This window comes from Emiliania huxleyi (assembly GCF_000372725.1).
Source record: "Emiliania huxleyi CCMP1516 unplaced genomic scaffold EMIHUscaffold_229, whole genome shotgun sequence".
Taxonomy (NCBI): domain Eukaryota; phylum Haptophyta; order Isochrysidales; family Noelaerhabdaceae; genus Emiliania; species Emiliania huxleyi.
Genome location: NW_005200342.1, coordinates 186,810 through 202,208, shown reverse-complemented (window position 1 = coordinate 202,208; position 15,399 = coordinate 186,810). Strand labels below are relative to the sequence as shown.

At 66.3% G+C, this 15,399-nt stretch overlaps 4 protein-coding genes across 4 annotated transcripts in view; 2 read left to right on the top strand and 2 right to left on the bottom strand.

The window, feature by feature from the left end:
- Positions 1 to 25: 25 nt before the first annotated feature.
- Positions 26 to 2,380, top strand: EMIHUDRAFT_236068 (hypothetical protein; the record flags this gene model as incomplete). Its single annotated transcript, XM_005779693.1, has 2 exons — positions 26 to 307; positions 2,006 to 2,380. Coding segments are annotated over 2 exons (657 nt in total), but the record flags the coding sequence as incomplete, so codon positions are not given.
- A 5,578-nt stretch (positions 2,381 to 7,958) lies between these two features.
- EMIHUDRAFT_236065 (putative ATP-dependent protease Clp, ATPase subunit) lies at positions 7,959 to 9,933 on the bottom strand (the record flags this gene model as incomplete). The annotated part of the gene is made up of 6 exons (XM_005779692.1): positions 7,959 to 8,039; positions 8,114 to 8,245; positions 8,410 to 8,565; positions 8,674 to 9,213; positions 9,409 to 9,489; positions 9,805 to 9,933. 6 exons carry the CDS (start codon positions 9,931 to 9,933, stop codon positions 7,959 to 7,961), a joined length of 1,119 nt encoding a protein of 372 aa, XP_005779749.1.
- Positions 9,934 to 11,777: 1,844 nt separating this feature from the next.
- EMIHUDRAFT_236064 (hypothetical protein) lies at positions 11,778 to 14,159 on the top strand (the record flags this gene model as incomplete). Its single annotated transcript, XM_005779691.1, has 3 exons — positions 11,778 to 12,096; positions 12,373 to 12,828; positions 12,946 to 14,159. 3 exons carry the CDS (start codon positions 11,778 to 11,780, stop codon positions 14,157 to 14,159), a joined length of 1,989 nt encoding a protein of 662 aa, XP_005779748.1.
- Positions 14,160 to 14,468: 309 nt separating this feature from the next.
- Positions 14,469 to 15,399, bottom strand: part of EMIHUDRAFT_114758 (hypothetical protein) — a gene marked incomplete at both ends in the record, with an annotated part of 2,763 nt that continues 1,832 nt past the window's right edge. Inside the window, 2 exons of the mRNA XM_005779690.1 lie at positions 14,469 to 14,882; positions 15,029 to 15,204. Coding sequence (XP_005779747.1) covers positions 14,469 to 14,882; positions 15,029 to 15,204 — 590 coding nt within the window. The remainder of the gene's footprint in view (positions 14,883 to 15,028; positions 15,205 to 15,399) is intronic.

The following is a 15,399-nucleotide window of genomic DNA, read 5'->3' as shown; positions in this document are numbered from 1 at the left end:
CACGACGGGACGGCCGTGGGCCGAGTGCGGCCAATACACAAGCCAATGGTGGGGCGTCGACCTCGGGAGCGAGAAAAATGTGCGCTACGTGCGGCTGCAGAACCGCAACGACTGCTGCCCGGAGCGGCTGACGGACGTCGACATCTATCTCGGCTCGACGGCGGAGACGTTCACGGGCAACGCGCTGGTGAAGTCAGACGTGAGCGTGTTGTCGAACGTGATGTTGGAGGTGGAGATCAACGCGTTGGGGCGCTACATCTACCTCAACCGGCCGTCTGCGGCGGGGCTGACGGTGTGCAAGTTCTACGTCTTCGCAGGAAATCGCAATGGTCCACCTCCTTCCGCGTCGCCGTCGCCACCGCCTCCCTCCGCGTCGCCGTCCCCGCCGCCTCCGTCGGCCTCGCCGTCGCCGCCGCCGCCATCCGCGTCGCCCTCGCCGCCGCCTCCCTCCGCCTCTCCCTCGCCGCCGCCGCCGTCCGCCTCGCCCTCGCCACCGCCTCCCTCCGCCTCGCCGTCGCCGCCGCCTCCGTCCGCCTCGCCGTCGCCGCCGCCTCCCCCCACCTCGCCCTCGCCGCCGCCTCCGTCCGCCTCGCCGTCGCCGCCGCCTCCGTCCGCCTCGCCGTCGCCCCCGCCGCCCTCAGCATCGCCGTCGCCGCCACCGCCGTCCGCCTCGCCCTCGCCACCGCCTCCCTCCGCCTCGCCCTCGCCGCCGCCTCCCTCCACCTCGCCCTCGCCGCCGCCTCCGTCCGCCTCGCCGTCGCCGCCGCCTCCCTCGGCCTCGCCGTCGCCCCCGCCGCCCTCAGCATCGCCGTCGCCGCCACCGCCGTCCGCCTCGCCCTCGCCACCGCCTCCCTCCGCCTCGCCCTCGCCGCCGCCTCCCTCCACCTCGCCCTCGCCGCCGCCTCCGTCCGCCTCGCCGTCGCCGCCGCCTCCCTCGGCATCGCCGTCGCCCCCGCCGCCCTCAGCATCGCCGTCGCCGCCACCGCCGTCCGCCTCGCCCTCGCCACCGCCTCCCTCCACCTCGCCGTCGCCGCCGCCTCCCTCCACCTCGCCCTCGCCGCCGCCTCCGTCCGCCTCACCGTCTCCGCCGCCGCCGTCCACCTCACCGTCACCACCGCCTCCGTCCACCTCACCGTCACCGCCGCCTCCCTCCGCCTCGCCGTCGCCGCCGCCTCCGTCCGCCTCGCCGTCGCCGCCGCCTCCCCCCACCTCGCCCTCGCCGCCGCCTCCGTCCGCCTCGCCCTCGCCACCGCCTCCCTCGGCCTCGCCGTCGCCCCCGCCGCCCTCAGCATCGCCGTCGCCGCCACCGCCGTCCGCCTCGCCCTCGCCGCCGCCTCCGTCCGCCTCGCCGTCGCCGCCGCCTCCCTCGGCATCGCCGTCGCCCCCGCCGCCCTCAGCATCGCCGTCGCCGCCACCGCCGTCCGCCTCGCCCTCGCCACCGCCTCCCTCCACCTCGCCGTCGCCGCCGCCTCCCTCCACTTCGCCCTCGCCGCCGCCTCCGTCCGCCTCACCGTCTCCGCCGCCGCCGTCCGCCTCACCGTCACCGCCGCCTCCGTCCGCCTCGCCGTCGCCGCCGCCACCGTCCGCGTCGCCCTCGCCGCCGTCCGCCTCACCATCGCCACCGCCTCCGTCCGCCTCGCCCTCGCCGCCGCCTCCTTCCGCCTCGCCGTCGCCGCCGCCACCGTCCGCGTCGCCCTCGCCGCCGCCTCCTTCCGCCTCGCCGTCGCCGCCGCCACCGTCCGCGTCGCCCTCGCCGCCGCCTCCCTCCGCCTCTCCCTCCCCGCCACCTCCTTCCGCGTCGCCGTCGCCACCGCCTCCCTCCGCCTCTCCCTCCCCGCCGCCGTCCGCCTCGCCGTCGCCGCCGCCGCCTCTGCCGCCGCCTCCCTCCGCCCTGCCTGCGCCGCCGCCGTCCGCCTCGCCGTCGCCGCCGCCGCCGTCCGCCTCGCCGTCGCCGCCGCCGCCTGACGTGCAGCTGCTCGACCTCCGCGCCGCCACCACGTACCAGGACTCGAGCTTGTTCGACAAGCAGGCGCCCGTGAACGACCTGTCATTCGCCGACAGCACGACGGGACGGCCGTGGGCCGAGTGCGGCCAATACACAAGCCAATGGTGGGGCGTCGACCTCGGGAGCGAGAAAAATGTGCGCTACGTGCGGCTGCAGAACCGCAACGACTGCTGCCCGGAGCGGCTGACGGACGTCGACATCTATCTCGGCTCGACGGCGGAGACGTTCACGGGCAACGCGCTGGTGAAGTCAGACGTGAGCGTGTTGTCGAACGTGATGTTGGAGGTGGAGATCAACGCGTTGGGGCGCTACATCTACCTCAACCGGCCGTCTGCGGCGGGGCTGACGGTGTGCAAGTTCTACGTCTTCGCGTGAGTAGACGTGCCTGTATGTCCTGACAGTGTAAGAGGTGTGCATGTTCAGGGTGCGTGAGTCCGTGATGGTGATAACGCCCTTGTCTAGGCCCTAAGCGGTAGCATCGCTGCTGCTGTGGGTGAGTAGTGAGTAGTGAGTAGTGAGTAGACGTGCCTGTATGTCCTGACAGTGTAAGAGGTGTGCACGTTCAGGGTGCGTGAGTCCGTGATGGTGATTTCGCCCTTGTCTAGGATTACATGTACGCGAGTATTGGGAGAGCGCCCAGCGCGGCGACGACGCGTTGCCCCCTCAGGACGGCCACACCCACAGCTCTCTGTGGCGTGGGAGGGCGTCGGAGCACGGAGGCTAGTTCCATTTCACTGTGGCACAGCTCGCGTTACAAAACCTTGATTTGACCATTTGCGCCATTTGGTACCTCTCGGTGCCTTCCAGAGGCAGCTGTGACCCCGCCGAGTGGACGGGCGCAGCAGGTGGCGCGGTGTGGGTGTGCGCCCGTCCACTCGGCGGGATCGCAGCTGCCTCTGCGCGTCCTGGAGATGTACCAAATCGTCGCCGCCGGAGACGACTCGACGCCGCTGAGATCGGAGATCAAGCTCTGACAGGTCGCACGTCGCTCCTTTGACGCCGACGTGACTCACCCGTGCAGATCACATCAGGACACGGTCTCGACACGCTCGGTACGACGCCTGCGACCCGTCTTGGGTCAGGTGGCACGACGCTCATCGCGCCTGCCAGCACTGCCGTGCAGGTTGCCACGACGAGGTCGAGCACGCTTCTATACGCTCGCCCAGCCTTCCTTTCCATCCCATTAGGCAGCCTGGGAACGGTGGCGGTCAGAGGCAAAGCCTGCGAGGGGTGGTGGAACCACATGTCACGGCTACCGCCGGCTCGACCCCACGATAGCCTCCGGAGGCTGACTTTGCGGCACAATCATCGGACGACGTCGGCGAGTTGAGTCGCGCTCGCGGTAGCCAGATGACCTCTCATACTAGTATCATCGGCCATGGCCGCAGGAAGCGCGGGGGATTCCGCTGGGAGCAACACGGAGCTCCGTTGGACGCGTTTTCAAGATTAGCGTGTCAGAGTGAATTGGAACTAGCCGGAGGGGAGATGGCGGCTCCCGTGGTGTACCTGTGTTAGTGCCAGTGCGCGCCAGTCCCGTGCCCAGTGTTGTGAGTGAGTGAGTATAACACACACACACTCTCACCCAGTGTAAAGAAAGAAAGAAAGAAAACGGACAACCCAAGGGAGGGATGGGAGAACGGCACGCCGCCACCACACAGGGATTTTAACCCACCCAGTGTTGTGCGAGGGAGTTATGTTGTAAAATTCTTAGGCGGCTCCAGTGGTGTACCTGTAGTGCCAGTGCGCGCCAGTCCCGTGCCCAGTGTTGTGCGAGGGAGTTGGGTTGTAAAATTCTTGTTCCAGTGCCAGTGCGCGCCAGTCCCGTGCCCAGTGTTGTGAGTGTGTGAGTGTGACACACACACACACACACACACCAGGTAGGTAGGTAGAAAGGTGAAGAACAGCCAGGCTCGGACTGGACACCAACGCGGTATGGGTGGACGCAGGACAGATGATGACGACACGCACGAACGACACACAGACAGACACAAACAAGCTCACAAGACACACAGCCAGCTGGCTGCCACACACCCTGAGTTGGCGTACACATAACTCAGGGCCACATTCTTCCTGTCGCCCCCCCCAGCACTCCAAGGTGCCAAGAGAAACAAACAAGGGCACAACAAACAACAGACGACAGGAAGTAACCAGTGTTGTGCGAGGGAGGGCATTGCAAAATTCTTGTTCCACCGCTCGGCGGATTTTGCCGCCGGCCACGACCCTCACATAAAGCACAACCCCGGGCTCTCTTCACCAACACTCGATGTCCAAGGCAACGCTCGAGCCCTTCCTCCTCTGCCGCGGCGACACCTTCAAGGTGAAGGACGAGCTGAAGGGCATCGCCGGCGCCGCCTGGAGCAAGCCGCTCGGCGGCTGGCTGATTCCCGCTGACCGGCGCGACGAGGTTGCCGCGGTGCTCGACAAGGCGGGCATCGCGCACAGCGCCGAGGCGCCCGGCACCGGCGCCGAGGCCGCTGCGGCAGCGACCACTGCCGTAGTCGAGGCCTCCTGCTCCGCTGCCGCTGGCGCAGTGCTCACGGTCTCGCCGCACAAGAAGGCCGTCCTCGTGACGGGCGAGACGCAGAAGGTCAAGGAGCTGCTCAAGGCGCTCAAGGGAAGCTGGAACAAGGGCCTCGGCGGCTGGTGCTTTCCGGGCTCGCAGCGCGCGGCGGTGCTGGCCGCGCTGCGCAAGGCGAGATCACCCGAGATACCCGAGGTCACCGCGCCTCGCCAAGTCGCCCTGTCGCCGCCGAGAACCCGGCCGATAGCTCCCGAGCCCGTGCGCCGCGTCAACTCACAGCTCGACCGTGAACAGGACCCGACCAACACCGTGACGGAGGGCGAGGCGGCGGCACAGCCGCCTGCGAAGCGGCAGAAGGGAAGCGCCGCCTCCGAGGGTGGCTTCATCAACGACGACGACAGCGAGTGAGCCCCCTGTGCGGGCGGCAGCGGAGCATCGGGAAGGCGGGGCGGCACCAGCCAGCTGCAGTCCGAGAGCAACAGGGGGGCTGCATTTGGGTCGCCGGCTCAATGGAAGCGGCTCAACGGGCGGATCGCCATGCGGCCGTTCGCCACTCGCCGGAGGGTGCGCCGCACGGCCCCTCCCTTTGAGCCGCTTCTCGAGCAGTCGGGCGCCGCCGCAGGAAGCTCTGGCATCGCGCGGCATCGGCGCACGCAGAGTCTGTGAGGTCGAGACCTCGGAGAGGCCGTGCATTTGGCTCCCGCGCTGGGTACCGCCTGAGGGCCGTCTCAGACGGTACCACTCGACGAACGGTGTCCGCCCCCGCTCTGGCTTTGCGTGTGTTCTGCGACCAGGGGACGTTTTGCGGTATGCAGAGAGATTGCGATGTGCTACGCCCTGCCGCTAGCCGGCGCCCAAAAGGTTCGACTTTATCGTCCCACTTTTTTTTTGAAATCTTTCAAGTTTCATGATCATGTGACAATTCTGTACACATATTGGTCATGTTGCTCATTGGCTTCCCCACGAGCATGGCCGAGCCGCATGCGGCATGGAACCAGCGCGAGATGGGCACTCCGCTCTCTCTCCGACTCCTCTCTCCCGCAGTCTCACTCTCTCCACGAGCGTTCAGCGTACTCCGACGGTCACTCTCTCTACCACTCTAGCAATCGTGCTGCCTTGCGAGCGTGCGCGCGGCTCGCTCACGAAACGCCGCCATGAGCTTGGCAACAGCGGGATCAGACGTACTGCTCTCGGCGCGACTGGTCGGACTGCTCGCCATCTCCTCCTCGACCCCCAGGATGGCTTGGGGCTCGACAGCAAAGCAGCGCAATGGACCGGGCATGAGGCCGCCAGTGCTGGCGGCAGGAGATGCCTCTGGTCCGGCGGGAAGCAGTTCGATGGCGGCCTTGGCAGTCTGCTCCCACTCCTCTCTGGTAGAGCAGCGCAGCGTCAGCCGGAGCACCGAGACGGCCCGCTTCCTGCGAAAGCCGCCCAGAAGGCTGCTCATCATGCCACCCGGAGCCTGCTCTAGCACCATCAGCTCGGCTGTGATCACCTTCTTCATCGAGGGATCGGTGCTTACTGACTGCTCAAACGCATCGGAGCGGACGTGGTCGACGAGTCTCGGGGCGCACGAGGGCGCCAGCGCGGCAAAGATCAAGATGCAGGGGAGCGGACCATCGCAATGCTTTGCCTGGCCTCGCATCTCCCATGCAATTTCGCCGGTGAGTTCTTGCGGCGCCGCTCGCTGGGGAAAGCAGCAGCACAAGCACCGGCGGACCAGCTTCCACAGCCTCCTATACTGCCCCTTCTCCGCTGCGGCGAGGCGCGCCGATGCTGACGCCGTCGGCGACAGCATCGGCGGCGCTGCCTCATGGCCCACGTGCTTCTCTTTGACAAAATGTCGGATCATCTGCCGCTCTGCGGCAGTGGCAGACAGGAGCGCCTCCATGGACGAGAAGACGGAGCGGGCCACGATCAAGAGCCTCCCGTTTTCCGTTGCCAGCGTGGTGGCAGCTCCCAGGTGCCCACGCACGCCGGACCGAGCGCCGCGCCAGTCCCACAGGCTCATGTCGATCCCGCCTGCCCGCTGCACAGGCAGCTTGACGAGGCGGACCGACTTCTTGCCGTTTGAGCTCGCGGGAACCATCGTGCCCCTGGCCTGAGCCGCGCCGCGCGCGCCACAAATAGGCGGAAGGGGGAAGGATTATTAAGGCGACGTCCCAGTTTTACGCTGTGAAGAACCCGATGCAATTGTCCGGCCTCTGGGTGCGCTTCTTAGCTCCCCGGCCCTGGGCGTGCGGTTGCTAACTGCACTCCAAGTGCTCCAAGTGGCACCGTTTGTACCGGGTTTTGTGCCCCCGTCCTTTTGTCTTATCTCCTCTCTCTCTTTTCGAGCCAGTCCCGTGCCCAGTGTCGTGCGAGGGAGTTTGCATTTTAAAATTCTCTTTTCACTTTTGTATAAACGGTCGTACCCAACGCGGCCAAAGGATATCCACCTCGAGAACCTCGAGAGAGGTCGCACCGCCGCTGCCTCCCAGCTTCGTTGGCTGACCGCGCTCGTTTTTGCCGGCGTTATCGCTAACGAGCGCTGCGTGGTGCTGACTGACTCAGTCAGCAGCCGCATCCACGGTGCCAGGCTCACGTGAGAGGAGAAGACTCCCCGCGACCGCCCCGCGCACACCACCCAGCGTCTCTTCGCGTTTGCCGAAGCGCGAAAACAAGAAGTCCGTAGCGTGTGATGACGGCATCTCATAGAGGGTAGCAGTAACAAACAGTAACAGCATGGGCTGGGATGAACACTTGAACAACGTTGAGGATTTCAGCCCCAACAATAGCGCAACTGTTAGAGGCCCCAAATTAATGTTAGGTCGAAACGTTAGGCAAACCTATCTTCCCAGGTAATGTTCTGTGAAAACGAATCTCTTTCCGTGTCGTGATCCGTGTGTTGCCGTGAGCGTGACACGCGTCACCTTCGGAGAACGCTTTCTTCTCATACCAAAAGAAAACCTGCTAGGCAGACAGCAGACAGTCGAGGCAGACGCCCAAGCCCAACCCAGTGTGCCTGGAGAAATGCGTTTCAGTGCCTCCAATCCCAGCCCCCCGCGACCCACTACGTCCCTCGCCGCAACCGTCGCGCCCTCTCGGGCCACGTCGTCGTATAGACTTCTCCGACACTCGACCGCTCCGCTGCCGCCGACACTGCCGCTGATGCTGCCGCCGCCGCCGCCACTGCTGCTACCGCCGGCCGCCTCCGTAGCCACCTCGACACAAGAAAGGGTACAGCGGCGGGCGGCGAGCGCGAGAGCCGCGGCGGCCCGGGACGTGCCCTCGCCGCCGCCCTCCTCCCGCCCTCCTCCTCCCGCCAGACGGCCGCGCCGCCACAAGGCGGGGGGGGGCGCCCACACCGGCCGAGTTCGCCGCGGCCCGCCGGAATTAGGCCCCCGCGCAATCCGCCGCGGCGGCGCACGGCCTCTGTGCGCCGCCGCCGCCTCAGAGACCGCCGACGGCGGAGACGGCCGCCTCTTCGTCCGTAGAGCCACCGACCTCGCTCTTCGCCGCGTCCGCCTCGACCTAAGGTGAGGCAAGGTGAGGTACACTTCTCCACACACACACGAGGTGGTGGGGCAAGAGGGGGGGGCCTCGACCTTTCTCCGCGCGGCGAGCGGCCACAAGTCGAGCGACGCGCCCTGCTCGACGGTGGCCGCCGTCAGGACGGCGTGGTGGACGCCGGCGGTCCTCCACCCCGGCAGCTCGAACATCGAGTCGAGGAGCACGGCCTCCACAATCGAGCGCAGCCCGCGCGCCCCCGTGGCGGACTGCCTTGCGCGCCTCGCAATGGCGTGCAGCGCGCCTGTGAATAGAAGAGCTGTGAATAGAAGAGCTGTGAATAGAAGAGCCTCGCGATGGCGTGCAGCGCGCCTTGCGTCACGTGCAGCTGCACCTGGTCCGCGGCGAACAGCGCCGAGTACTGCTTGAGCAGCGCGTTGCGAGGCCGCGACATCACCTCCACCATCTGCGCCTCGGTGAGCTCGTGCAGCTGCGTCGTCACAGGGAAGCGGCCCACAAACTCGGGCAGGAAGCCGTACGCGATCAGGTCCTCCACCAGAACGGGCGGCGTGCCCGCGACACCCTTGGGCGCGTCCTTCGCCGGCGCCGCCTCCGCCGCCCCGCCCTTCACCTCTGCCTGGAAGCCGATGTGGGTCACCTTTGTGCGCATCCGCTCCTCGACGACCGCCTGCATGCCCGAGAAGGCGCCGCCGCAGATAAAGAGGATGTTGGACGTGTCGATGGCCACGTACTCGCCGCGAGGGTTCTTGCGGCCGCCCTTCTCCGGCACGTTGACGACAGAGCCCTCGAGCATTTTGAGCAGGGCCTGCTGCACGCCCTCGCCGCTCACGTCGCGCGTCATCGCGATGGCGTCCGCCTTGCGCGCCACCTTGTCCACCTCGTCGAGGTACACGATGCCGAGCTGCGTCGCCTCCACGTTCTGCCCGCTGGCGACGTACAGCTTGTGCAGCACCGACTCGACGTCCTCCCCGACGTACCCCGCCTGGGTGAGGCTGGTCGCGTCGGCGATGGTGAAGGGGACGTCGACCAGCCGCGCCAGCGTCCGTGCGAGCAGCGTCTTGCCCGACCCAGTCGGCCCAACGAGCATGATGTTGGACTTGTCCATCTCGAGCCCCTCGCCCTCGCCGCGCTCGAGGCCGACCAGCGGCTCCGCCCCCTCCCACTCCGCCGCCAACCCCTCCCCGCACCCTGTGGGCCCGCCACCCGCCTCGAACATGCCGGCAGCGGCGCCGCCGCCCGCCGCCGCCTGCTCCGCGCCCGCAAGGTCGGCCCACGGTGCCGTGGCGTCAGCGGCGGCGGCGGCGGCGGCGGGCGGGGCGGCGGGCGGGGCGGCGGCGGGCGGGGCGGCCTCGGCGTGGCCGCTGATGCGAACTCGCTTGTAGTGGTTGTACATGGCTACGGCGAGCGCGCGCTTGACGTCGTCTTGCCCGATGACGTACTTGTCCAGCTCCGCCTTGATGGCCGCCGGAGGGGGGAGGTGGCCGAGCTCGAAGCGCGCGCCGCCCTCGCCGCCGGTCGCCGCCTCCGCCGCCGGCTCCGACGTCGTTGCGGCGGCGCGCGACCACGAGCGCGGCAGCCGCGAGGCGAGGCCGCCGCTGTCGCGCTGCGAGTAGATTTCGCGGCAGTCGACGCAGCCCCACAGCGGCTGGTCCTGCTGCCAAAACTTGGTGAGCGGCACCGCGCACCGCGGGCAGGCGAACGGCTTCCCGCCGGCCGCGCCGCCGCTGCCACCGCTGCCACCGCCCGTGATGATGGAAGAGAAGCGCACTTGGCCGCACAAGCACGGCGGAGAGCCTCTTTGCACCGCGCGTGCGGCAGGAGCGCGGAGCTGCTTCAGGGGAAGCGGCCGGGCGGCTCCAGCGGCCGCCCCGAGCTTGGTCATTCGATAGGAGCGCATATGGTGCAGAGCGAGCGGGTCGGCCAAAGGCCGAAAAGCACAGCGGCTTCGGCGAGATAAAAAAGCGGGGCGGAAATGGGAGTTCGATCCTTTCGCATCCTGTCCCGCCCCGCCGGCCCGCCCCGCCGGCCGCGGACACGCGCGACGCGCGAACGCTGTGAACGGCGCCTCGGCGCCGCGCCTCGTTCGCCGCGCCTCGTTCGCCGCCGCTCCACCGCCGCCGCTCCACCGCCGCCGCTCCACCGCCGCCGCTCCACCGCCGCCGCTCCACCGCCGCCGCTCCACCGCCGCCGCTCCACCGCCGCCGCTCACCAATTGAGTGCGTCAAGCAGTGTGATGACTTGGATTCACAGTGAAAATACTAAGTAAATCGTGGTCCCGTACCACGCGATGGGCTGGTCGCATACCTACATAACCACTCGAATAACCACATTGCATGTTATCGCAATTATGCACAACACGGCGGCAGCAACTGTCAAACTGAAAGAGGAATGCTGCCGCCTCGCTCCCGCTGCTAGATATATGGAGGGAGTAAGGTGGGGGCGGGCTCCTCGCGACACAAACCACGGCCGCGTCCAGCCCAGCCGACAGGAAGGAATACACGGGCTGGGGTACGGTTGGAGCGAGTGAGAGGTCGCTTCGAATCCACACGCAGGCCTCTTTTGCGGAATGAGGACCTCGCCTGCACAGCGCCTGCAGTGAGGACCTCGGCCCCGCAGCGCTCAGCAAAGAAAAAAAGGGGAAGCAATGCGGCATGGAAGATGCGGGGAGGGCGAGGGAGGGTCTGTGGGTCAGAGGGGGAAAGACACGGCCTTTGGGACTGGCCGGAAAAGATGGTAACCTTCGCGCGTGCGAGGGAGACTAGGGATCCCTAACCACCGATGAGGCAAATGAGCAGAAAGACTGTAGCCTCTTTCGGTGCAGGTAGAGGCCAAAGTCACCATGCAACATCTCTCGGACGTTCTTTTATTTTGTTAGGGCCAGTGCGCGCTAGTCCCGTGCCCAGTGTCGTGCGGGAAGTACGACTGGCGGGACGGCTACGTGCGCGAGATCTAGCCGAGAGCATTTTGGTGACCCGAGATTACCTGTCAATGTAAAACCATGACCTAGAGAAATCACGACTTATTCACAGCGTGCGATCACAGTCTAGCACCCGTGCAGAGATGCATCTCACATAATAAAGTATTTCATAATCTATGAACACTCACGATTATATACCTGAGGTCACTCAGCGTTAGCATGTCGTCACTCGCCGCCACACCCCCGCTGCTAGATCGAGGGAGTTTGGAGCGGGTTCCTCACACCGACGGAACCCACATGGCCGCGTCCCAGCCCAGCCAGCAGGGCTCCACGCAGGGCTCGGAGATGCGCTGTGAGGACCTTTTGACTTCTCGGGGAGCTCGCACTCGCCTTCGCTGGAAAAGAAACCTGAGGCGAGCCACTCCGTCTCCCACTCCGCGACAGGCCCCTCTCCTGGCGACGGCTGCCAGCCCGGGATTCGGAGACGAATCGCCTTTTCCTCATCGAGAGCTCGGCGGCGGGTGTGGGCGTAAGTCCGGATTAGAGCTCGGCGCGCCTCGTTGTAAATCGTGTCAACTCGCGCGTCCGGCGTGTCGTCCGGCGCGATCATGTGGGCGTTCCGGTGGCGCCGTCGTACGACGCCTGCAAGTGTCTCAAGCATAATAACGCGAGTCGGGGTCGCCCCAATGCGCCCCTCAGCCACATCTGTCCCCTGCCCGTGGTCAGTCGGCGATTACAAAAAAGAAAGGCGGAAACTTTGGAGCAATTAGCGAGCCGCGGACGGACGGCCGCGGACGTGGCTGTCCTGTTGCTTGTGACCCATAATGGGTAATCTCCTTCTCCCGCTGGTCACGCTCGTTCAGGTTAGTGGGCAGATTCCAAGCGCGGGCGTTCAGGTCCTGAGCGCGAAGACTGGCAAGCTCTCCTGCCTCTTCCCAGGCGACGAGGGTACCGTTCGAGCAGAGATTGACGGAGCACTTAAACGGATTGCCACTCAGTGCTGTAAGCCCGACGTAGCGGGCGCGGAAGCGTGCGTGCGCATCGTGGGCACGGCTTGCATCTCTGGGCAGCCGCCCGGCATCACCAAGCGGACTTTCGGCGAGGCGGTCGCCGCTTGCGCTGAGATTGGTGTCCAAGCTGAAGGTGTGCCATACACGCTTTGCAACCAGACCTGCACGGGCCGAGGCTGATTGTCGTAGAAGCTGAATCCACACTTCGTGTATTTCAAGTGGCGCTGCATTCAACTGTATTCGACCGTATTCATCTGCATTCACTGCATGCACGTGCGTGTCCGCGGGCCCGCCGCCGTTGCCTCATCTCTTGCGTGTGTCGACATGGTGGCGTGCCTATGGGGCTCGCGGAACGTCGAGATTGTCGAGCTTGGCAATTCACACGCAGTGGCAGCTCCACTCGCCTCAGCTCTCCGATCCGAGTTCCGCCACTCGCTCGGCGAGGAGGAGGGCAGCCGCATCCGTGTTCATTCCTCCTCTGTGCGATGGCTGCACGAAGTGAATAAATCGGAGAAGGTGGTTCTCGTCCTCGTTCCGCCGTGGGACGTGCTTGGCTCCGAAGCGGCGAGTAGCGCAGCGGAGTTGGCTGAGCGATCCATCGAACGCTTCAAGATCTTGAACCCGAGCCCCGAGGACGCAAAGGAGAAGAATTCTAAAGAGAAGAAGAATCGTCCCATTCCGAAAAAGAAACTTCCAGAGTGGATGCCGACGCGCGTCCTCTTTGGCACGTTTGCACCCGGCGGCGAGGGCCGGTCGGACAAGCTGCTGAATGTGGTCCGCCAGATGGCGTTGCGATCATATGTGCCTCTCTTGGACTTTGCCACGGCTATGACTACGAACCACTGGGAGCGAATTGGCCAGTCAGGTCCGCGGTCAAAATGGGAGCTATCACCACATGGCCTGTCTCTGGCGGCGACGATCGCGCGTGGCGCCCTGCTGCAGCACTGCCGCAGGACACGGCGACGCGCTCCCCCGGCTGCAGAGTCGGCGGCGGTTTGCCTCTCGGGGTGGGTTGGGGTGAAGGTTGTGGATGGCGGCGCGCCAATCTCCAAGATGCTGCTCGCGCCACTCGGAGCGGAGGCGCTCCTGGCTCTGACCAAGAAGCCCTCCGATGACTGCAGCCAAGCCGCACGGTGTGTCGGGGCTCGCATGCCCCACCTAAAGCCGGTCGGTGCAGTGTCATTGACGCAAATGTTCTCGCTCTCGTCGCTCGTGACGGAGATGGAATCGCTGCCGCACTGGCCGCGAGTGATGAAGGCGTACAACAGCGCCATTCAGAACCAGGACGCTCACCACCCCGTCTCGTGCACCCGCAGCCTGGTCTGGAGCCCCGCCTTAAATCGCACGCCGTACAAGTGCCAAAACATCTACCTCGGCAACACCGTCTTTGCGCCCGTGCTCGGCTCGGACCGTCTCAATGTGTTGCGGCAGCTGCACGACATCTCGCGCTGCTTGCGCCTCGCCGTCTCGCGGGAGGCTGATACCGGCCGCCGCTTCACGCGCCTGGTGCACTCGCGGCTCGAGTTTCACTGGCTCAGACCACACCCGCCTCTCTCGATGCTCGACTCGGATTCTGCGTGGCTGCCGGGCGGCGAAGACTACTACGGCGGCGTCAACGACCGACACGCCGTGCTGAGCCGAGAGGCGGCGGGGCTGTACATGCGGCGCTGGGAGTACTTGATGGACGGCTCGATCTTCTGGATCGACCCGCAGCTCCGCAATGGCAAGGTGACAAACGGCCTCACCCTGCAAGACGAGAACCTAGTGAGGAGGGTGCTGGAGTACTTTCACATCCCGATCAACCGGTTCCCCTCCGTCGCCTTCCTCGCGTGCTGCCCTCCCGGCTCCGCCTGCTTCTCCCGCGTTTGCGTCTACCGCACGATGCCTCGGTTTGGTGCGAACCTGAGCCACGCCACGCCCGGGTTCCGCGGCAAGTACCCGCCCGAGATTGAGGCGGCTATGGGGCACGCGCTCGCGCTGGACATCCCGGGCGCGCGCTATTCGGTAGCAGGGAAGGTCGCGGACATCGCCGTCGTTGCGCCAGCGGCACGCGCGGGCGAGTTCTGCTCGGCGTGGCGCAAGCTCAAGAAGCGCGCCACTGCCGCCAGCCCGTCCAGCGGCATCGTGTGGCTCGACAAGAACGGCGGCAATGCGTATGGCGTTTGCGGGCAACAGCGGCCTCAAACAGCCGTGTAAGTAGTGATTATTGCGAATTAAGAAAAGCACTGATCACTGTGTGTGTGGTCTCACTGCTCTGTGTCGTCTGTGGAGCGTCTGCTCTAAAAAACTCCTAGAACCAACTTCCTGGCCACACGCCACGGCTCGCGGCCTCAGCCCTAAATTATCAGAGATGATATTGACAGCAACCTGCCATCGCTGCAGCAACCCCAAACGGTCACAAATGGAACCCACCCGCGCTAGCCAACCCCCTCCTCAAACTCAACCTCGACCCCTGTTCATTGCCAGTTCTCACTAACTCAAGAGTACATGCAAAACAGCAACACCTTAGTCCAACTCCTCCTCGACCTCCTCGTCCGAAGCCGCCTCCGAGGACGAGTCGTTCTCCTCGCCGCCGCTCCCTCCGCCGCTCCCGCTCCCGCCGCCGCCGCCTCCACCGCCGCCGCCTCCACCGCCGCCGCCTCCACCGCCGCCGCCACCTCCTCCGCCTCCGCCGCTGCCGCCGCCTCCTCCGCCTTCGCCGCTTCCGCTTCCACCGCCATTCTCGCTGCTGGAGGCCGCCCCGCTGCCGAGGCCGGCCGGCGCAAGCTCTACGTCAACGCCGGCGGGGGCGGCGGCGTGCTGGCTGGCGGCGTGCTGGCTCGCGTCGGGCGGCGCAGCCTCGACCTCCTCCTCCAAGCCCTCGGGGCGGGGGAGGGGGCGCGGGCGGCGCTCCGCAGCCTCGAGGAGGTGCACAGTCTCCTGCTTTCACAGCAGCCGGCGTGAAGAAGACGCCGTTCACAGCTCAGCCTCGGGGAGGCTGGCGCGGTCTCCTGCAGCCGGCGCAGCAGCTCGCAGCCGCTCTGCGCCTCCTCGCGCCGCGTGGTGCGCGAGATTGCGCGCTGGACGTCCGCTGCCGACGGGGCGGGCGAGCCGCTCAGCGCGATCTCGTTGATCGCGGAGGTTGCCGCCGCGGTGTTCCGTGCGGAGAGCTTGATGATCTTCTCGCGCAGCGACGCGAGCGCGCGCTCCGCGGTGGCGCGCGCCGTGGCGCCGTCGAGCGAGGCGCGGTGGGGGTCCGCGCCTGAGGTAGAGGGAGGTGGAGGGAGGTGGAGGGAGGTGGAGGGAGGTGGAGGGAGGTGGAGGGAGGTGGAGGGAGGTGGAGGGAGGTGGAGGGAGGTGGAGGGAGGTGGAGGGAGGTGGAGGGAGGTGGAGGGAGGTGGAGGGAGGTGGAGGGAGGTGGAGGGAGGTGGAGGGAGGTGGAGGGAGGTGGAGGGAG